The 22,993-nt window shown below is 45.3% G+C and overlaps 2 protein-coding genes and 1 pseudogene across 4 annotated transcripts in view; 2 read left to right on the forward strand and 1 right to left on the reverse strand.

The window, feature by feature from the left end:
• Positions 1–397, reverse strand: part of ZNF398 (zinc finger protein 398) — a 29,752-nt gene extending 29,355 nt beyond the window's left edge. The window contains exon 1 of the mRNA XM_084786152.1: positions 164–397. Within this exon, the coding sequence (XP_084642278.1) occupies positions 164–187 (24 nt within the window). The 5' untranslated portion in view covers positions 188–397. The remainder of the gene's footprint in view (positions 1–163) is intronic.
• Positions 293–22,913, forward strand: ZNF786 (zinc finger protein 786). Of its 2 annotated transcripts, none has more exons than XM_084786141.1 (4): positions 293–408; positions 14,831–14,957; positions 16,754–16,909; positions 20,500–22,912. In XM_084786141.1, the coding sequence occupies exons 2-4, from the start codon at positions 14,924–14,926 to the stop codon at positions 22,536–22,538; spliced, it is 2,229 nt and encodes a 742-aa protein (XP_084642267.1). In that variant the 5' UTR covers positions 293–408; positions 14,831–14,923; the 3' UTR covers positions 22,539–22,912. The 2 variants fall into 2 exon arrangements, with proteins under 2 accessions (XP_084642267.1, XP_084642266.1); XM_084786140.1 differs by lacking the exon at positions 293–408 and adding an exon at positions 11,980–12,112 and having other exon boundaries at positions 20,500–22,913.
• Positions 4,512–5,899, forward strand: LOC311599648 (WW domain-binding protein 1-like; annotated as a pseudogene). The gene is made up of 2 exons: positions 4,512–4,520; positions 5,177–5,899. The product of its transcript is annotated as a WW domain-binding protein 1-like (transcript).
• Positions 22,914–22,993: the final 80 nt, after the last annotated feature.

Consider the following 22,993-nt stretch of genomic DNA (forward strand, 5'->3'; position numbering starts at 1 on the left):
CCGGCGGCCCTTCGGGGTGGTGGGGTGGGGTGGAGGCAACAGCCGCAGACCCACGAGGGCGACAAGGCCCGCTGCGGTCCCCAGCCTCCTCCCTGCCCTCCCTCCCCAGCCCCCCTCCCCCCATGTCCGGGTGACAGAGACGTCCGCGCATCATCGCCCTTACCGGAGCGGCGGTCGCTTCAGCCATGGCCCTCCGCTGCCCGGTCCGGTCCCGGGAGTCGCCGCCGAACGCAGGCCGGGCTGCTAGGTGCTCTCCGCAGACGGCAAACAGCGGTCTCGCGTTGCTCGCACTGACAGCACTCGCGCGGCAATCCGGCTTCCGGGAGCGCTGGGACGCCGGGTAGCTGAGTAGCTGGCAGCCTCCGCCGCACCGGCTGCAGCCGCCCCTCAGCTGGCGCTTTGTGGACAGTGAGTACAGCAGGCGCGCCTAGACGCGCCCCCTCCAGTCGGTCCTCCGGGGCCAGCGCGCCCCCTAGCGGCCCCGCATCCGGCGCACCCTTCCGGAGGTCAGCTTCTGGGAAGAGTTTTAGTGATGGCTGATGCCATCTTCTCTGTTAGTTTTCTCATCATCCCCCTGAGAAGGACCAGCAAATGCTAGGTGGTTTAAGACCCAGGGAGCCGCGCACCAGGGCTGGACGATATCCCAATCTACTAACAAAGTAAAAATGAGTGAGTTAGGTGGGAATAATGGAGTTGTATCGTTCGTAGAAATTACACATGGGTAAAGCAGATCATATTAGCTCGTTGTATTGGCACCAAAGATTTGGATTATTTGGATTACTGTGTCTCTTGGGCTTGGCTAAGAAGTGGAATTTTTATTAAGAGTTGTTTCTTTTCTTTTCTTCTTGTGTATATGAGTGTTTGCCTACACTTGGATGTCTGGTGCCTTAGGAGGCCACAGTTAAGGATAACCTACAACTAACTGGAGGTAGAGACAGTTGTGAACTACCGCGTGGGTGCTGGAATCAAATCCAAATCCTCTGCTGAGCTATCTTACCATCCCTGAGAAGTGGACATTTTGAGGCCAACAAAGATAAATCTCTTGCCTAAGTCAGCTGGATCTAGAGTAAGGAAGAGTAAAAGTGTAGTCGTGTGTGTGACAGCCCGTGTGGTAATAAGTTGGTCACATAACCTTAACTTTCTAAAACATCTCTCCTTATAAGCAGCATATATGAAGCAAAGTCTTCTCAGACCTGGATTTCAGAAGTGAATCCAGTCAAGGTCCTCCAAAGCAGAGGTCTACAATTCCTCAGGTTATAAGGGATCGCCCTGTCAGGCCACTTCGACTTGAGCACTGTGCTATTTCAATAGTGTAGCATCTCATATGTAAAGTGCATCTACCTGAGCATGTGTGCTATGGGTTCAAGCATAGCTGCACACTGACCACTTAAACACCAGGCTCAGACTGATGAAAGTCTATTGAATGCCGAACTAAAACTTGACACACACTGAACATAAACTGACCAGTCAAGGCTGTAATCTGGGCTCAGGAGCCAGACTATGATGCTGGTCTGTTTCTAAGGCAAGCTTTTTTATACAAAAAACCATAACCAGGTAACAACCAGGTAACCAGGTGGGAAAGCCAGGGAGAGGGCAGCTTTACATCATTTTGATTAGCCAAATACAAGAAAAATCGATTTTGCTCTGAGCACAACGTATGTAGGTGGCTAGACAAAGCATTTAAAGCTGATCGGCTAGGACATACGCTTGGGGCCTTTCCCGTTTCCCACCATCCTGGGAGAGGAGAACACAGTAGTATGTCACAGTCTTTACTCTAATAGAACATAAATTTATCTTTACTCAAGCAGAACATGCGTTTTTCATCTATTGTTTTATTCTAAGCAGCAAGTATTGAACTATCCTGGCCTCAGGCATGTAGAGCCTGAGAACTTGAACTTGATTTCACCTTATGAACAAAATGGAGACTTGGAGGCAGAGTGGCTTCTGATAGGCTGAAGGTAACAGCAGGTCTTAAAGGAGCTATGGATATGCTTGGAACTAAAGGAGGTCTCAACAGAGGGGCTATAGAGTTTAAGCAGGATAAGCAGGTTACAACACTGTGGTCAGACGGTGCATAGTTAAGAGACAAAATCACCCTTCTCTGAAACAGAGCATCACTATAAAATGCAATGAACTTGAAGAACAAGAAGGTGGAGTAAGAAAGAAAGAAAGGGAAGGAAGAAGGAAGAAAGATGGAGACCCTGACCTCAGGACAATTATTTAGAGATGTTATTATTAAAAGTCATAATTTTAAAAATTGGCCTTAGAAGGCAAGAACAAAGCCTGGTATGGTGGCGCTTGCCTTTAATCCTAGCACTCGGGAAGCAGAGGCAGGAAGATTTCTGTGAGTTTAAGGCTAGCCTGGCCTACAAAGCAAATTCCAGGCCATCTAGAGCTACACAGTGAGACCCTATAATTTATAAGCTCTCTGTTTCTCTCCTAATTGTTAGATGCTCCCCTGGACACTAAACAAACAAGGACTAAACCATCCTTGACTTTTTATTTATTCTAAGTTTTTGAGGCACGTAGCCCAGGTCGTGGAGAATGACCTTAAGCTCCTGATCCTCCTTCCTCCTCACATACTAACCCTCCTTACAAGGTTGCATAAGTGCGACACTTCCAACTGAGCACCACCGAGCATCTACCTGTGCAAAATGATAGTAAGATCACCAAACTATTAAATGATTTCTCCTCTAGCAAAGTGATTCTCAACCTGTGGGTCATGACCTCTTTGCGGGGTGGGGTGGGGGTCACATATCAGATATCCTGCATGTCTGATATTTATGTTATAATTCATAGCGGTAGCAAAATTACAGGTATGAAGCATCAACAAAACAATTTTATGGTTGGGGGTCACCATAATACGAGGAACTGTATTAAAGGGTCACAGCATTAGGAAGGTTGAGAACCACTGCTCTAACAGTAATTATTAAGTAAAGACTTTTCTCATACTTAATTATTTGTCTTAAAAGATTTCTTTCTTTGGCCATCATCTGTAACTTTAGTCCTAGAGTATCCAGTGTCCTCTTCCGGCCTCCAGCTCCTGCACTCACACGATGCACAGACACTTACAAAGGATCACACACATAAATAAAAAATAAATGTGAAAACAAACAAATGGGCATCAGTGGTTAACAGCACTTGCTGCTTTTCATGAGGACTGGGGTTCTGTTCTCAGAACCGACATGGGACTAGCAACCATCTGCAGCTCCAGTTCCAAAGGATCTGATATTTTCCTCTGGCTTCCACAGGCACTTCTTGCTCCTGAGTAAAGACACACAGGCAGACAAAACACTCAGACACGTAAGGTAAAATAAATAAATCTTAAAAACAAAAAACAAAAAACGGGGGTGGGCGGTTGTGGCACACGCCTTTAATCCCAGAACTCGGAAGGCAGAGGCAGGTGGATTGTGTGAGTTTAAGGCCAGCCAGGTCTACAAAGTGGTCCTGGACAGCCAAAGATACACAGAGAGACCCTGTCTGGAAAAACTAAACTAAAAAAAAAAAAAAAAGAACCACACAAAAACAAAAACAAAACAACAAAACAACAACAACAACAACAAAAAAAAAAACGGGGCTGGAGAGATGGCTCAGTGGTTAAGTGCTCTTCCGAAGGTCTTGAGTTCAATTCCCATCTCAGAAAAGTGAAACCACCTGTTTACCCAAAAGCCTCCAGCGATTGTGTAGCTAGAAATGTGAAAAGGCTCAAATGTCCCACAGCAGGAGAGTGGTTGCTTGCACAGCTAAATGTATACCTTTTAGTATTGCTTAACAAAATAAAAGACATTAAATATTAAATACAGCACCACATCAGTATCAGTTCCCCAGTTTTGATACTATATCATAATATTCCATTTGACCTCTGGAGGAAACTTGGCTCAGAAGATATTTTCTGTATAATTCCTGTGGGTCTGTAATTATTCCAAAAGAAAAAGCCTTTTTAAAAAATTAATACAGCCAGCAAGTAGTGAGCCCAGTCTTACACAGCAACAATTATCTCCCTAAATAAGTTATCTCCTTTTAGATGGGGTGTGTGTTCCAAAACTGGTTAGGCAATCACTCTCCTTGCTGTATTATGTAATTTTTTATATATGATTCTTATCTTATGTTGGTCATTATGTGGAACTATTCAAAGGTAGTCATAGATATCATGTATAAACATAAGCATAAGTATGTTTTCTTTGTGTCTTTTACTTATTTGTTTTAATTTTATGTATGTGAGTATTTTGCCTGCCTGCATGTATGTACACCTTGGGCATGCCGGACACCTTTGGAGGCCGGAAGAGGGCCCTTGGAACTGTAGTTACAAACAGCTGTTAGATGCAATATGGTGCTGGGAACCCAACCCAGATCATCCGCAAAAACAGTGTCTTAGTTACTTTTCTATTGCTGTAATAAGACGTAATGACCAAGGCAACAAATAGAAGAAAGAGTTTATTCGAGGCTTATGGCTTCAGAGGGTTAGAGTCCATGACCATCATGCCAGGGAGCATGGCAGCAGGCAGGCAGCCATGTCGCTGGTAAATTGGCTGAGAGCTTATTTCCAAGTCTACGAGAAAGAATAGTCAGTATCTTTTGAAACCTCAAAACCTGGTTTCAGTGATAGACTTCCTTCAACAAGGCCACACTTCCTAGCCCTCCTAATCCTTCCCAAATAGTTTCACTAACTAGATACAAGTATTCAAACATTAAGACCTTTGAGGGTCTATTCAAACCACCACAAGCAACAACTGCTCTTAGCCATGAAGCTATCTCTCCGTCTCCCAATAATCTAATTTTTTGTTTGATTATTTTTTGTTTGTTGAAACACGGTCTCACCATATAGCATTGGCTAGTCTGGAACTCACTCTGTAGACCAGGCTGGCTTCAAACTCAGAGATACACCTGCCTCTGCCTCCCTAGTGCTGGGATTAAAGGTACGCACACCCTGTAGCGGCAATTTTGAAATTTTGGCTTTAAAAAAAAACAACATAGAAATAGAATGGAAGCTCAGGCCGGCGGAGTGACGATGGCAGCAGCAAAGATGGGCCAGATAGGGACCATGGCAGTGGCAGCAGACAGGGCAGGGGCGGGGCAGCTGCGGTGGAGGACGCTGTGGTCTTACTGGGATCTGTAGGTGGAGGCTTGGCTCCGGCCAGCAGCAGGAACAGCAGAGAAGAGGCAGCGGCTTTGAGAGCTGTGCCCAGGAGTGAATACCCCAGGCCTACCTCTGTGAGAGTGGTCCCTGTTGTGAGGAGACTGGCTGCTGCACCTACTGCTACGAACTGGTGGTTCTGGCTACTCTGGATGGTTCTAGTCCTCTTTACCTGTTGTTGCGCCTTCCGCCATAGAAAAGCTAAACTCAGGCTGCAACAGCGGCCGCGGCAGCGTGAGATCCACTTGTTGGCTTACCATGGAGTATGCCATGGAGCAGGCCCTGTTCCTGCTGGCTCACTGCTTGACCTTCGCCTCCTCAGCGCCTTCAGACTCCCAGCCTACGAGGACGTGGTTCACCACCCAGGCAGACCGCCATCTCCTTACACTATAGTCCTGGCTCACCCCTTGATTGCTTCCGGTGAATGCACCTGCTGCTCTGCTAAATCCAACTGCTCTGCCCAGTTGGAGGGGACAAATGTTTCCTCTCACCGGAGTGCTCTCCCTCTTCAGAAGGATTGAGCCCAGGGCAAGGCTGAGCCCAGCCCAAATACCCTCTTCCTGCCACTATCGTCGCCTGACTGGTGACTCGGGTTTTGAGCTCTGCCCTTGTCCAGACTACAGTGAAGGTGAGCCAGTCAAGGAGATGAGGGCTAGTGCCACCCACCCAGACGTGGAGGACCATTCCCCTTGTGCACTGCCCCCAGATTCTATACCCCAGGTCCCTCCCTTGGGGGTTGCTTCCAGTTATGGAGACATCCCATAAGTAGTCTTAAGAGGAAAATTGGCCATTACTTGGCCACCAGGAACAGCCATGGTTTCAACTGCAGTCCTTTTCCATGTAGGCCTTTCCCATCCTCCGAGAATATGCCTGAAAGGGCTGGAGCCCTAAAGAGGGAAAGTACTAAGGACTGTGCTACCTTTACCCACTCCCAAAAATATACAAGCCTGTAATCTCATTAAAGAGACATGAATCGGAAAACAAACAAACAAACAAACATAGAAATATAAGAACATGTGTTCATTTTAATCCCAAGTATAGGGATGTGCGACTGCTTTAGACTGTCTGCAGCAGCTGACTATGACTTGCCTCTAGCAAAAACATGGTTTTGTCAGCTGTGCATAATTTCTGCAATTGTGTGATGTTTGGAATTCTGGGAAATTTTTAGAGAGGATATAAATGCTAGGGCCCCTAGAGGTGGGGTTGGTGGTTGTTGATCATTTAGAGAGGTTGGTTGCAGTTTGTTAGTAGCTGTGGTCATAGAAGAAAGAAAAGGAAAGACGTTAGATGCAGGGATTTCCCTAATTTCTCTCTCCCCTCTCTCCTTGTTTCTCCCCTATCTAGTGTTAGGGGCTGAAACCAGGGGGATAAAAGGTGGGGAAAAAGAACCCACAAAGTAGCAAAGGTCAGTTACAAATGGTGCCCAAACATGGGGCTTGATAAAGGGAAAAGAAATGGGGAATTTTATTTCAAATGTTGTAAAGTAAATGGCAGCGGATGAAGGAATGAAGTTTTTTTCAAGAGACCAGAAAAAAAAATTGTATTGCGGTAGCTATTACTGAGATATTCCCTACTTCGCCCCAGAAAGTATTTTCCCTTCTTCTTCTTCTTCTTCTTCTTCTTCTTCTTCTTCTTCTTCTTCTTTCCTTTTTATTCTTCACATATTTTGTTTTGTTTTTTTTTTAAAAAAGCCATTTGAAAGAATGGCTGAGCAGTTGGGAAAATTGCAGGTGAAAGATGAAGGGGCCTGAGAGATTGAAAAATGGCTGAAATAGAAGAACAAAAGGGGTCACTCCGCTCTCTCATTTCTGAAAGGGCGGCAGAGTTGGCTGTGCAACTGGAGAGGTTGCAGACGGAGATAGAAACACGTGGGAAGCGAGGAGCACCGGAAAAGAGAGAACAGAAAGACTCAGTCCCAGCGACTGAGCAAGAATGTGGGAGTTTCCTGCAGGAGTATGGAGGGAAAGAAGATGCAGGTGGAAAAGCAGCATAACACTCCGACAAAACAGCCTGTTTTGAAAGAAATGGTTAACTTTGAACCGCCCTTGCTACCAGTGTCACAGGAGGGTTGACCGGGGGTTACAAGATCATCACCAGCAGTAGTCGTACAGCATATGCCTGCTGATGGCGGGGAAACAAGGTTATGACAGGATAGGATGGCATCCTATAGAAATGGTAGATCTAAGCCGTTTTAAAGAGGCCGCCATTTCATAATGGATGCGCTCACCTTATGTGAAACAACTTTTTAAATAAGTGGACTACTCAAAATAGAATTATTTCCAAGACTGGAAGGGATTGGTGACAGCTGTATTACAGGCTGTCCGAAGTTGCAGTGGTTAACATGGTGGAGGGAAGAAGCCGCAGATTTTGGACAGTGAAACAGAGCGTGAGGAATGAATATAGTAAAAAAAGCCAGTTGCTGGGTGAAAGGCAGTACTCTGATATACAAGAACAGATCCAATTTGATGATGCTTTTATATAGAACAATGTCATTTGTTGGCTTTAAGAGCTTGGGACAAAGTTGAGGAGGCAAGGAAAAAGGCCACCTTATTTATAAAGATTATACAAGGCTCTGGAGAAGCCTTCACTTATTTATTTGTGTATTTATTTTAACAAAGATTAGTCCTAACTGTAAACAAAGCCATATCAGCCCCTGATACAAGGCAGATGTTGATAGAGACCTTAGTGTTTGAAAATGGGAATATCGAATGTAAAAAATATTATTAGACCAACAAATGTGGGAGCAGTACCTATGGATGAGTGGATAGGGGATATGGCCTATTGGTTCTAATATGTACCATGCAAATACAATAGATCAAGCTATAGTGAGAGGCCGCCAATATCAAAATGCTTGATACTTCAATTTCAGGAAATAGGACCACTTGCAAAGAGAATGTGACCAAGCCACCAAAGGTTTCAGATCTCAAAATGCTCGGTGCTTTAATTGTGAGAAATGTGGTCATTTGCAACAAGAGTGTGAACAAGGCATCTCTAAAGGCAGTGATTTTTCTAAATATAAACTAAAAAGAATGCGTAGGCTTCCAGGGGTGTGGAGGTGATATGGCAAGGGTTGCCACCTGACTAGTAAATGTAGGTTTAAACAAGATATATTCAAAGTAACCTCTTACCTTTGGGAAACGGCCTAAGAAAGGGCCTGGCTCAGGGCCCCACAGCAATCCATTTCTGCCAAGAATGAACATGAAGACAAAAAAGCCGCCACTTGGCCTTGGAGATGTAATGCACGCTACTGCAGGCAATGTGCCTCTAAACCTGGCTACAGGTAAACAATTTACTCTATCCCTGAAAATTCAGTATTATAAAATAACTACTGGAGTTTATGGTTCTTTGCTCTCAGGGACAGTAGGGAATATCTTGGGAAGGAGTGGATTGATGCCCCCAGGATTCATTGTGCATCCAGGAATTATAGACGCAGATTTCAAAGGAGAAGTTAAAACGATGGGCTCTGTAAAAAGAGAGATGCAATTGAATACAGGTGATAGGCTTGCTCAGCTGCTACTCAGTGGGGTACTCAGATCAATATTCCTGCGGTCCCAGAGACTGCCCGTGATGAAATGAGGGGTGAAATGGTAGATGCTCCTGGGGAAGGTATTGATAAAAGTCATCAAAAACAACCCCAGGCTGTGCTAGTTGTCCAGACACAGGACATAACACAGGGATTGAGTTTCCAAATTTATAAAGGGGGGGGGACGCATTTCTGAAATACCAATGGCCCTACCCTTAAAATAGTTGACTGACAAGCCTGTGTGAGTAGATCAATGGCCCTTAACTAAGGAAAAATTACAGGCACCTGAGCAGCTGGTACAAGAGTAGCCAGAGGCTCAGCATATAGAAGGTCTACCAGCCCATGCAATTCCCCTGTATTTGGTATAAAAAAAGAAATCAGGAAAATGGAGATTGTTAACAGATTTAAGAGGAATGAACAGAGAAATTCAACCAATGGGTCCATTGCCGCCTGGAATTTCTTTACCTTCTTTATTACCTACGGCATGGCTATGATAGTAATTGATTTAAAAGATTGCTTTTTTACTATCCCCTTGCATGAGCAGGACAGTGTAGAGGAATGTTAATCCAGCAATATGGCTACTCTGGCTGGAATGTAGACACTCCTTTAGTTCCAAGAAATTGAGTCAAGCAGATCTCTAAATTCAAGGCCAGACTGGTACAGAGTAAGTTCCAGGTAAAGAAAAGCTTCGGTCCAGACATGGTGGCACATGCCTTTAATTCCAGCACTTAGGAGACAGGCATGCAGAGCAGTGACCCTTAACTAAGGAAAATTATAGGCACTTGAGCAGTTAGTACAAGAGCAGACTTACAGAGACCATCCTGCCTCTGCTTCCTGAGTTCTGGGATTAAAGTTGTGCGCCACTGTGCTTGGCCCCCAAATAAGCAAAGGCGTGCACATAGAAGAAGAAGAGGAAGAAGAAGAAGAAGGAGGAGGAGGAGGAGGAGGAGGAGGAGGAGGAGAAGAAGAAGAAGGAGAAGAAGAAGAAGGCGTTGTGGAAATGGCTCAGCTGTTAAGCTCTTGCAGATGACCAGAGTGGAGTTCTCAGCATCTGCATGGCAGCTCACAACCATCTGTGACTCCAGTCTCATATCATTTATGCCCCTTCCTGTCCTCCAGAGGACACATGATGCACAGGCATGCATGCAGGCAAAACACGCAGATGCATGAAAAGGGAGGGGGCACTGATCATGGTGGCGTTCATCTTTAAGCCCAACATTCTGGAGGCAAAGGCAGGTGGGTCTCTGTGAATTCGAGGCCAGCCCAGTCTACAAAGCGAGTCCAGGACAGCCAAGAAATCCTGTCTTGAAAAACAAACAAACAAACAAACAAACAAACAAATGTATCCTCCATATCTAGCAATTTACATTCTAGTATTACGCAGAAAAATAAATAAGGACTTCTGGCCCATTTTAGTTTGTGTATGTTTGTTTTTAAGACCCTGTCTTTAAAAGGGGAGGGGAAGTGAGAGTGGTGGCTGCCTTTAATCCCAGCACTCTGGAGGCAGAGGCAGGAAGGTCTCTGTGAGTTGAGGCCATCCTGGTCTACACTGGGAGTTCCAAGCCTACCAGGGCTACTTATCTCAGTAAATAAATAAGCCAGTGAGATGTCTTAGCTGGTGTTTTGTTTGCATGTATACACACCAGGAGAAGAGTTACAATTACATATGTTTGTGAGCCACCATGTGGGCACTGGGAATTGAACTCAGGACCTCTGAAAGAGTACCTACTCTTAACCACTGAACCGTGTGTTCAGCCCCCCTTGAAACTGAGGTTCAAAGATGGAAACAAGCCCATTGTACTTAGAAAAGGGGGAAACAAGTCAGATGCAATGGTGTACACCTGTAACCTCAGCATTTGAGAGGTGGAGAAGAAAGATTGGGAGTTCAAGGACACCCTCCACCACAAAGTGACTTTGAGACACCTTCTCGGAAGGCAGACAGTCGGAGCTCTGCAGAGATGATGGCTCAGTGGTTTTTATTCCCAGCACCCACATGGCAGCTCACCAATCCAGGGATCCACTGCCCTCCTCTGGCCCACAAAGGCACTCAGACATGTGGTGCACAGACATACTTGCAGGCAGTAAGCAACCATATCCATAAAATCTTAAAAACAAAAACAAGAGACCAAAATAAAAACAGGTTGCTTGGCATGGTAGCACATGCCTTTAATCTCAAAACAGGGAGGCAGAGGCAGGTGGATCTCTGATTACGGCCAGGCTGGGATACACACTGAGAGCTACATTGTGAGGCCCTGCCTCAAGAAGGAAAAAAGAATCAGTTGTACTCTACATTTAAATTAGTTTTATTATTTTGTTAGGCAGAGCGGGTTGGGGATGGGGATGCTGGAGGGTGATGGCAAGTGGGAGTAAGAGGACAACTTTGTAGAATTGTTTCTCCTTTGTCATCTCTACATGGATCCCTGGAATCAAACTGATGTTTGTCAGGCTTTATCAGCAAGTGTTTTGCCTACTGAGCCAACTCACTGGTCCCTGTGTTATAATATTTTCTAAAATAAATTACTCGAGTAGTAATACATATGTCACTGTTCTATGCCAAACACACTGACATGACCATTCAGGGGCTATTTAATTTTTCTCTTTACTCTCCCCAAGCTGCACACTTTTTTCTTTAGGATACTTTTGCTGGACACCTAACACACCAGGAAACAATTTGAAGTTAATTGTCTGGGGACACTGGCTGTCTTCCATTCCCTCTCCCTTTCTTATTTCCTGTGTGTCCTACTCTCTTCTTGTGTTTCCATTTCTCCCATGCCCCTTCCGTGTCTTTCTCCATCCCTTTGTCTATTTCCCCAGAATCCCTTAGATGCTGTGGCTGCTCTTTCCTGATGCTTAGGGCCCACCCACCTGTGACCTGCAGCGAAAGCCTGAGGGCTGAGTGGCTGCCCTCATTTCCAAGGGCTTCTCTGGTCAAAGGAGGGAATCCCACCAATGCTCAGGTCAGTGGAGCGCTCTCAATACGGATGGACGGGAATTATGGAAAAACATGCACCTCTGGCCCTGGCCAGGTGTACCCCTTTTCCCTAGTGGCAACCTGTTCCGAGGGGAGGTCCTTTCTCTGGCCATTTTCTTGCCAGTCTTAGCCTCCATCTCCTCGTCTTGATTCCAGGGACAGTCTCTGTCTCAGAGACGCTCTGCAGGTCTCGACTTTCCCTCACTTCCCTTGCGTTCTCTTTGTCACTGCAGAGAAAAGTGGGCTGTGATCACGCGACCCTCCGGTGCTGAGCAGCGCCGCTCCTCCTGCCCGCAGGGGGCGCTGTGGGGCCGCAGGGACCTCTGTGCTCCACCCGTGTCCCGGCTGGGTTTGGGGAGAGCGGGGTCGGTGGCTAGGGTCCGGGCGGAGCGGGTGCCTGCAGCATCGCCGGGGAACGTGGGCGTCGCCGGGGCTAGTGCTCAGGCTAGGGGCGTCCGCGCTGGCCATGGCCGGACCCGCTCCGGTAAGGGCCCCGCGCGAAAAGGGCTTAGGGCTGGGGCGGGACCGCGCGCGGGTTGCGTGTGTAGCGGCAGTGGGACCCCAACAAAGCGGGATCTGTGGCGGTCGCCGGAGCCACCGTCAGCTGCAGAGCAAACGCTCTCCGGGTGTGGGTTTACGAAGATTTGCAGTGGTATCCTGTGGGTTTACGGTGTCATAATTTAGCCGCAGACTGGCGTTCATTGCTGTTCACGTTAAATGTTTGAGGGAGGACCTCACGCCAAGGGGTAGAAAAGGACAGTAAAGCCTGCAGGGAGCACGCCCTGCATGATTATTTCGTGTTTTGTTGAAGTCAGGGTGTAAAAGATATGGCTGCGTTTTATTATGCTGTTCTAATTGTGCTGTTAAGCATTCTTCATTTATTAAATAAAGCTGAAGTAAAACTACCCTGTACATTCTCAAACGAATGTACAGTTTTTCAGTGTAAAAGATAGCACCTTTATAAACAGAATTTTGAGTAAATGGAAGATGGCCATTCGTGTAGATGAAAAAATAAGCAAAATAAAACACTCTTCCAATTAATACAAAAATCCTTTTCAGTTTCCTGAAAAGACAGATATTTTGTGAACTTATTCAAAACAGATCATAAGGCTCAGTTGCAAAATTACAATATTTCTCCCTAATCCAGAGGGTATGTTGTCCAACCCCAGTGGATACTTAAAATGGAGTATAGTAGGAGCTGTAATGTAATTCTCTACCATCTTAATCAAGCACTTACAAGCACACTGTTGCTGTGGATCTCCTGTGGCTTAAATGATGATGGCAAAACTGGCATGCATTTCTGTTGGTGGTGGTGGTGTTATCATCTTCACAGTTTCAGAGGTTGAAGGTTCATTCTTGGCACCAACTTTATCGACTTCAGCATAATTTTTTTTTTTTTTAAGATGGGAAAGTAGAAAACTTTCACTTTTCTCCTAAAGGAACCCCTTTGAAGCTGGACCTGCCATTGGGGAGGCAGAAGCAGGGGGATTCCTGCAGGGTACTCAGGGTAGCCAGACCTGGAGTGTGGAGAGCCTAGCTCAGAAACCAAAGCCAAGCACAACTTTACAGTTTTCCTTTGATATGTTTATCTGGATCACCAGAATATATACTCTTGTACTTTGGTGGCATTATTAAGAAAAGTAAGGATATGTGGACACATAGTTTGATATAGAAGAGTAAGTAGTTTTCTGTGTGGGGACTAGGCTGTGCTTTCTTCGCTAATAACCACTAGATGCCAGTAGCACACCTCCTGAAATTGTTAACAATAAAAAATGTCACCAAGCTTCACCTAATGTCCCACGGAGAGCCAATGGTCCTGAATGAGACTCATTAGCCTAGTTTTCTCATAGAAGAAACTACACATAAGAAAATATGAAGTTTTGTTGTGTTTCTAATACATCAGAAAGTACTAGGCTTTGTGTGTGTGTGTGTGTGTGTGTGTTTTGAGACAAGGTTTCTCTACATAGTCCTGGCACTCACTTTATAGACCGAGGTTGGCCTGGAATTCCAGAGATCCACCTGCCCTTACCTCCTCAATGCTGGATTAAAAGCATTTGTCACAGCCAGGAGTGATGGCACACGTTTTTAATCCCAGCCTTGGGGTGGCAGAGGCAGGTGGATCACTGTGACTTCAAGGCCAGTCTGGGACAGCCAAGGCTACACTGCCCCTGGCACAAAATTATTATTTTAAATAAATGTTAAACACAAGTAATTTGCATTAATGTAAATATTGGGTTTCTCATGTAAATATCAATGAATCAAAAGACCTTTTAAAACTCAGCTTTAAACTGGGCCTGGAGGCACACGTCTTTAATCCCAGCACTCAAGGAAGCGGAGGCAGGCGGATCGCTGTGAGTTCGAGGCCAGCCTGGTCTACAAAGTGAGTCCAGGACAGCCAAGGCTACACAGAGAGACTCTGTCTCGAAAAACCAAAATAAATAAATAAATAAATAAATAAATAAAAATAAAAATAAATAAACACAGCACCTGCCTTAAAATAAATAAATAAAAATTCAGAGTAAAGAAGCAGTGTGTGAATGGCCCATTAGCGGGCTCTATCTCCTTCTGGAATATAATGTAATGATGCAGTTTACCCCAACGTGGGTTTATTTCCTTGTATTTGTCTGAATGAATGGCCAGGACACATTAAGTGAATGAAGTTTCACGGTGATTCGGTTTCATTTTTGTCAACGTATTCCATCCCATACGTTCAGATACACACCTTGAAGACACAGATGAGATGGCTGTAGTGTTGATAGCAGAGCCACGTGCGTAGATTCGGGGGCAAGCAAGCTGTTTGGTTTATTTATTTAATTAAACTTTTCCTTCCTTTTTATATCATGTGTGTGGGTGTTCCGTCTGTATGTGTGTCTGTGCACCGTGTGTGTGTGTGTGTGTGTGTGTGTGTGTGTGTGTGCAGTGTGTGTGGAGGGCTTCAGGCTCCCTGGAGCTGGAGTTACAGGTGGTTGTGAGCCACCGTGTGGGAGCTGGGAATTGAACCTGGGTGCTCAGGAAGAGCACTCGGTGGTCTTGCCTGCTGAGCCATCCCTCCAGCCCACAGATCACTTTATGGGAGAAACTGCTGAGTTAAAAAAAAAACAACAAAAAACCGAAATCAAACCGCTGTATACCACATGAGTCTTCACTTAACAGTCGCTTGTAGCAATCATGACTGTACCTTGGGTTGTGTCTTTCACTTCAGTTACCGCTGACCTTTGAAGACGTGGCCATTTATTTCTCTGAGCAAGAGTGGCAGCATTTGGAGGCGTGGCAGAAGGAACTGTACAAGCATGTCATGAGAGCCAATTATGAGACTCTCATCTCTCTAGGTAAGGAGCTTTCAACTTTCTGGGGTGATTCTTGTAACTGAGTCTCCTGAGCTCCCCCTAACCCGACTCTAGTCACTTGCTTCTCCTGCTACACAGCAAGATTGCTTAGGTTCTAACCCTGAAAGGTCTTTTCTTTCTTGGTTGTTGTTGTTAATACTCATGTGTTAACATTACCAGTCTTTGTTTGGGTAGATGTTACAGCAGAGTATATAAGATAGCATGTAATATCACAGTCAGAGGAAGCTAAGATATATGTTAGAACTTTCCCCAGCACAATTTACTCTGAGATTGCCTGATTTTACACACACACACATACACACACACACCACACACACTTCTTGATTCATCAAGTTTAGTAATATTGACCAATTAATATGAAAAATGAAATATTGTCTTACTTGTGACATCCCCCTTTTATTTTCCACCTTCTCGGTTTTTGATGTGTGTCTATTGGACAGTTTTAAATTTTAAAATAATGTATTTAAATCTCTAGATTATGTTCTATTGACTTTACTTTGTGCCAGAATAATTTTAATTTTCTTGTTTTATGTGTATAAGTGTTTTGACTGCACGTATGTCTGTGTACCACGTGCATACAGAACACACAGAAGCAAGAAGAGAGTGTTAGATCCCTCTAGAACTAGAATGACAGGTAGTTGTGGGTTGCCACGTGTGTGCTGAGACCCGAACCTCGATCCTCTAAAAGAACAGTAAGTGCTCTTAACCTCTCTCCAACTCTCCAGCCCCTAGATTCATTTTAAAAGGATTCGGAGAGATCAAATTGAATGTATTATTAAATGTTTCCCTTTTGCTTTTCCTTTTCCTTACGATAGTTTATTTTTTCACATATATCCTGATTACAGTTTCCCCTCCCTCCACTCCTCCCAGTTCCTCCCTACTCCCCCCCCAAATCTGGATCCATGTCCTTTCTCTCTCTCTCTCTCTCTCTCTCTCTCTCTCTCTCTCTCTCTCTCTCTCTCTCTCATGGGAAGAAGAACAGGCTTCTAAGAGATAATAATAAAATATACATGTTCTACTAGCTTTATATCATGTGACTCCTTCAGTATTTAAAGATACGGTAATTCCTTGTCCTACATTGTCTTCTGTGTCTCCTGCTTACTCATGACAGCATATCTACTTTCATATTATAAGGTTTGTGAAACTTACATTCATTCACCACTGTTGAGTTTTCCAGGTTCTGACTATGATTGTTCCTAAAACATGTGACCCATGCCGCTGTTTTTATTTTACACAAGAACCAGTTAAAGCAATTGATCTGCTAGAGAAAGAAATATAATCTACATTGTCAGCCTGGCCCCTCCCCTAATATGCACACACATGGCCAACAAACAAAAGAACTGAGTGGTAAACCTCCCCTGCCGCTTTGGGAAAAAAAAAAATCTGGGGACATGTGGTAAAGTTGATGACACAGATATATAGCTGCTCACTTCAATGGGTATCAATAGCTAAGATATTCTTTGTTGTTGTTATTTGTTTGTTTACTTTTTATTGGTGCCTTGTAAATTTCATATCACACACCCCAGTCTCACTCATCTCTCTATCCCATCATACCTGACCTCCACCCTTGCAACCTCCCCCCCAAAAAAAGAGAGAAAAAGAAAAAAAAATCTCATTGTGGAGGCTGTAGTGTGTCACAGTGTGTCTTTCTTCATGAAAACCTAGAGTCTATTTGCTACCATCTCACACATTGTTCCAGAAGTAGATTCTGAGAAATGTAAAAATGGCGTGCTTTGTAACACTCAAGCCAAGCTACCTTGTGTGACTTTTCTGTACAGACAGCGGACTTCCCAAACCAGAACTAATATCCTGGATCGAACTTGGGAGAGAGCTCTTCGGCAGCTGGGGAGAAAAACAGAAGCTGGAGGAAGGGATTCGCTCCTCTACAGATGATGTGCACTTCCGTCTAGTTTTTGAGGAACAGTTACTTGAGAGTGAGTATTAAGAACCTAGTGTCCTAAAATGGATGTTGTGGTACACACCTGCAATCTCTGCACTTGGGACATGATGCAAGAGTAGTGAGTTCAAATCCGGTCTGAACTACATGAGACATTGTCTCAAAAAAGGGAGAGGGGGAGAGAGAAACAGAGACAGAGAGAGAAAATAAAGGAAAAAGAAACCATGATCTTAACCTAGATATATCACATTAAGATTGCTTGTTTTCTTTCTCTGGTCCTTTCTTCCTATTTGGCTGACCTGAGGCTTGATTTTTGTTGCATATATTTTAGAGATAGGCGGTGAAGCATAGCCCATTAGGCATGTGAACTCTGAAGCCCGAGTCTGGTCACTCCTTTTCTAGGAGATGGTCATAGTTACTTTTCTGTTGTTGAGAGAAAAACACCATGACCAAGACAACTTATAAGAGAAGACAATTAATTTGGGGCTCAGGGTTGCAGGTGTTTAGAGTCCATGAGCATTATGGCAAGGAGCATGGTGGCATGCAGACAAGCATGGCACTAGAGTAATAACTGAGAACTCACATCTTGGTCTACAAGCAGAGGCAGAGCGAGCCAACTGAGAAAGGCAATGTCAAAGCCCACGTGCCATGACACGCCTCCTTCAGTAAGGCCACACCTCCTAATCCTTGCCAAACAATTCTACCGATGGGGGACCAATTATTCATATGAGTCTATAGGACCATTCTTTTTGTTTGTTTTGTTTTGTTTTTAGAGACAGGGTTTCTCTGTGTAGCCCTGGCTCTCCTGGAACTCACTCTGTAGACAAGGCTGGCCTCGAATTCACAAAGATCCACCTGCCTCTGTCTCCTGAGTGCTGGGATTTAAGGCATGAGCCGATACTGCCCAGCTATGGGGGCCATTCTTTTTTTTTTTTTTTTAAGATTTCTTTATTTATTATGTATACAATATCCTGCCTGCAAGCCAGAAGAGGACACCAGATCTCATTATAGATGGTTGTGAGCCACCATGTGGTTGCTGGGAATTGAACTCATGACCTTTCAAAGAGTGTTTGGTGCTCTTAACCTCTGAGCTGCCGCAGTGACTTTGGGCAGGTTAGTAAGTAGTATTTAAACTCTTGGTGTATCAAATGAAGCAAATACAAGAACCTACAATATAGTGTTTGGAAGGAATGATAAACAGTGCTGAAGTAGTTACTAATGGAAGCTGTTCTTAGCAGTGAAAGGGAAAGAACAAAGCTGAGATTGGCTTTCCCTGCCTTTGTGACCATGGCAGTCTTTCAGCTGTGAGGCCCTATAATAACAAAAGTTATTTATACACTACCAATCTACATGGCACAATATAATCATCCCTATTCCAAAAATAAGGAATGGGGGTATAGGAAGAAAATAGAGTAGCAAAGCAAGACCCATATCCAGCGGGGCAAACACTAAACCCTCAGCTCCATATTTATCATCTGGGGCTTACGATAGAAGGAAGCACTTGGGCTCTGTTGGTCTAACGAGCTTCATCTCTCCAGCTCTGCCCCTAGAGTACACATGAACTCTGTCTTGGGCCAGTTCTAGTTTGTTCCTGCAGTTTTCTCTAACAGTCTTGGGTCTGCACTACAGCCTAGGCTTTAGCTTCCCAACTTCACACAGTGACCTCTCAGAGACTCCTTGCAGGGAATCTGGCCCTGCTACACATTGCCTGACCTCAGCAGCTTTCTAGACCTGTGGCACAAGCCTTCATTACCCCCTTTACTCCTCCGTTACTTGTGCTTGCAAAACCAGTCCCGCATGAACAACACTGCCAAGTTCTACTGCCAATTTGGGAGGTAGCCTGGGCCGTCTAGACCACACTTACAACTGCTTCTTTTGCACTCTAGTCAGCCAAACTCCCAGCAGAATGGCATATTAGGGTCTGCCTATATCATCTTATGGCTTCTCTTGCCTGAAACTCCGTACATACGTTCTTCCCACAAACCGGTTTCAAGGGGCTAAGAACCACGTGGTGAGGTTTATCACAGCAGTGACCCCAATCTCAGCTCCAGTTTTCTGTATTAGTTATTTTTCTCATTGTTGTGACCAAATGCCCATCAAGAAGCAAATTACAAAAATGAAGGGTTTATTTTGACCATGGTTTGCATGGATTCAAGTCATCCTGTGGGGAAGACCATGGAGGCAGGAATGTTAGGTGGCTGTTCACATTATGCCTACAGTCAGGAGGCAGAGATGGATCAATGCTTGCACTCAATTCTCCCTCCCTTCATCCATTCCCCCCCCCCACTTCTCAATCATGAAATCGTAGCATCCACATTAAGAGTGATCATTCCTTCATTAAATCTCTCTGAAATCACCAAGATAAATACATCCAGAGGTGTGTTTCAGTGATGAGTCTAAACCTGGTCAGACTGACAATAAAGAGTAACCATCACAGACAAGGACAGAAGCACACAGATAGTGTATCTGTGGGTGTTTCTTAGGGCTTTGTTAGGATCTTATTGCCATCATAATATTGTGACTCCAAGAAGAATGTCCTCATAAAATGGAATGTTCGCTATCTGTGCAGCTGTCATGCTGTTCAGCAGCTCTGGAGGATGCAGTGAGGTAGGTACCACATTAACTCATTCACAACCCTCTTTATGCACTTCTGTTTTCTCCTTATTTATTTATTTTTAATTTATTTTATTAGGCTAGCCATAGTGGTGCATGCCTTTAATTTCAGCATTTGGGGAGGCAAACACAGGCAGATCTCTCTAAATTTGAATCCAGCCTGTGCTACATAAAGAAACCCTGTTTTGAAAAAAAGAAAAAACACCTCACTAATAAATTTATTCTATTATTTATGTGTATGGTGTGTATGCCTGTGTGAGTTTATGTGCTCTGTGTGCATGCAGTGCCCAGAGAGGTCAGAAGATGGAGTTGAATTAAAAACAGAACCTGGAGCTGGGTGTGGTAGCACACACCTTTTATCCCAGCACTCGGGAAGCAGAGGCAGGCAGATCCCTGTGCATTTGAGGCCAATCTGGTCTACAAAGCGAGTCCAGGACAGCCAAGGCTACACAAAGAAACCCTGTCTTGAAAAACAAAACAAAACAAAAAACAAAAAGAAAAACAGAACCTGGGTCTTCTACAAGACCAGTCAGTACTCTTAACCCACCTGTCTCTTCTGCCCTATTCCCCTGTTTTTTGTTTGTTTGTTTGTTTGTTTTGGTTTTGGTTTTTTTGTTGTTGTTTTTTGTTTTGTTTTGTTTTTTAACAGGATAAAGAGCCCCAAGCCAGAAGCAATTAGCTTGGCAAGGTTTGCACTTGGGCAAATGGGAGTCATACCTATGGAATCAGTCTCCAGGCCTCCTTATGCCTGGCCTTTGAGACTTGCGTTTTCAGCTTTTCACTTCTTCATAACAGATCTCCAGTTTACTTTGTGCAAATGGTTACTGAACTCATTCCGGTCATAGTAGAACCACATATCGTGGTTTGTTTTTTTTTTTTTTTTTAGTTTAGTGGGAGCAGGGTGCTCTGACCACCACAGGTTGACTGCTTTATGGATCGCTTTACCGGTGATGATTTTCAATCATGCCGTAGACAAAAGATGTACTGAATTTTTGTTTTCATTTTCATTTTCAGGTAGCCAGCAAGCTGTGACATCAAGAGAAACCACATACTATTTCCGGTTAAATTCTCTTGAGAGTCCGCGTCCCTGTGGACTTGTTTTAGGAGAAAGGGAAGATGATTCCCTTGGGCATGACCAAGGCATTAGTCCTGTAAACGCGCAAACATGGAGCCCAGGGGCTCATGTTGCAGTCCTGCACAGCTCCAGTGTGGCTGCCCCAGGAGGACTGTCAAGTCACAGAGCGCTGGATCTCCCTGGCTTGCAGAAAGTTCCCTCTTGGCAGAGCATTCAACACTCCTGTCTTGTCTGTGGGGAAAACTCTTGGGAGAAGAATCACTTGGTGAAACACCAAAAGGGCCACTCTAAGAGCCCATCGTGGAGAGTCTGGAAGAAGCTCAGCAGACAGGCTGACGCGCAACAGCAGTGGGGCCTCTCGTGTCCTGAATGTGGGGAGAGCTTCTGCCTGAAGCAGTATTTGGTGAGACATCTAGATGCCCATACAAGGAAGAGGCCAACACAGTGCCCTAAATGCAAAATGTGCTTCTATCCTGAGCAGCCCCTTTTCAGCCACCACCTCAAGCACAATAATTCTTGCCAGCATCCAACATGTGACAAGAGCTCCCCGATGGATAGTAATGTTCCCCAGTACCAGCAGAGCCAAGAGAGGCCAGCCCCCTGGACAGAAGACACCATAATGCCCTCAAGACAAAAGCCAGGTCCAAGTCTGGAAGGTGAGGGATGCTGCCACAGGGACCGCGGAATGAAAGCCCTGCAGTGTGGCGGCATCCTAGGTGAGGACAGACCCTGCTCATGCACAGAATGTGGCAACTGCTTCCTCTCACAATCTAAGCAGGCCAGCCCCTGCCTGGCACACACAGGAGAAAAATCCTTTCAGTGTCCAGAAAGTAACAAGCGCCTCTGCCCAAGAGGCATGCAGAATGCCCACCGATGTGCGCAGAGCGGAGAAAGGCCGTTCTCCTGTAGAAAGTGTGCTCAGAGCGTCACCAGACATTGCAAACTCGCAGAACACCACCAGATCCTCAGCGGGGAGAAAACTTTCTGGTGTGCCCAATGTGGGAGGAACGTCAGTCAAAAGGGACAGCTGCTGAGGCACCAGTGGCGGCTTCGCCCGGAGGAAGAGCCCTTTGAGTGCACAGTGTGCGAGTTATGCTTCCGTCCGAAGGACGGGTTGAGAGCCCACCAACTGGGACACGGTGGAGCAAGGCCGTTCTCCTGCAGCGAGTGTGGCCGAGCCTTCACCCATCAGTGCAAGCTCCGCGAGCATCTGAGAGTGCACAGCGGTGAGAGGCCCTTCCAATGCCCTGAGTGCCTCAAGAGCTTCCGTCTAAAGGGCGTCCTGAAAGCCCACCAGCGCACCCACAGCAAAGAGAGGCCATTCTCTTGCGGGGAGTGTGGCAAGGGTTTTACTAGACAGTCTAAGCTCACGGAACACTTTCGTGTCCACAGCGGGGAGAGACCCTTCCAGTGTCCTGAGTGTGACAGGAGCTTTCGCCTCAAGGGGCAGCTGCTTAGCCATCGGCGCTTACACACTGGAGAGAGGCCCTTCCAATGCCTGGAGTGTGGCAAGAGCTATCGTGTGAAGGCTGACATGAAGGCCCACCAGCTGCTGCACAGTGGGCAAATGCCATTCTCCTGCCAGTGTGGAAAGGGCTTTGCCAAACACTCGAAACTCGTGGAACACATGAGGACACACACGGGAGAGAAGCCTTTTCGGTGTCCCAAGTGTGACAAGAGTTTCCGACTGAAGGCCCAGCTGCTCAGCCACCAGGGCCTGCACACAGGCGAGAGACCTTTCCGCTGCCCTGAATGTGACAAAAACTTCCGGGAAAGGGGTCACATGCTCAGGCACCAGCGCATCCACAGGCCTGAGAGGCCCTTTGCCTGTGGGGACTGTGGGAAGGGCTTCATTTATAAGTCTAAACTGGCTGAGCACATCAGAGTACACACAAAATCCTGTCAGGTCCCCCGTGAGCCTGACATTAAGAAGAGGCTTAGCCAACTGTTTGCAATGATAGAGGCTGACTGGAGTTGAGGCAGGCGGGACATCAAGGCTATGAGCAAAGCCAGCCTGAAGAATGGTGGCTAAACCCACTGGAAAGTGGGTTTTAGGAACAGAGGCTCTACTTTGATAAAACAAGAACAACAACAATAATAATAATTTAAAATAGGAAACTATGAAGAATTTTCTCTTTTGGAATACCACCAAAATATTTGCTCTCCCTTGGTAAAAAAAAAAGAGGTTATTTGTTGTTCTTTCTACCACATTAGGAGCATTTCTCCCAAATGCAGTGAGTTCAAAAGTCCCATCTTAAAGCAGAAGGAAATCCCTCCAGTACCACTGTCAAAGCTTAAAAAAAAGGGGGGCTGGAGGGGTCTTGGGGTCGGAACCATCTTTAATGAGATCTGGTGCCCTCTTCTGGCGTGCAGGCAGAACATTGTATACATAATAAATAAAATCTTTTTTACAAAGCTAAAAAGGGAAAAGTC

This window comes from Acomys minous (assembly GCF_964271855.1).
Source record: "Acomys minous genome assembly, chromosome: 6".
In the NCBI taxonomy this organism is placed as follows: Eukaryota; Metazoa; Chordata; class Mammalia; order Rodentia; family Muridae; genus Acomys; species Acomys minous.

Excerpts from the sequence above, each read along its gene's own strand:
- ZNF786 (XM_084786140.1), top strand. Across the intron at positions 14,958-16,753 it reads TGAGACTCTCATCTCTCTAG|ACAGCGGACTTCCCAAACCA; the intron begins GTAAGGAGCTTT and ends TTTTCTGTACAG. Across the intron at positions 16,910-20,499 it reads TGAGGAACAGTTACTTGAGA|GTAGCCAGCAAGCTGTGACA; the intron begins GTGAGTATTAAG and ends TTTCATTTTCAG.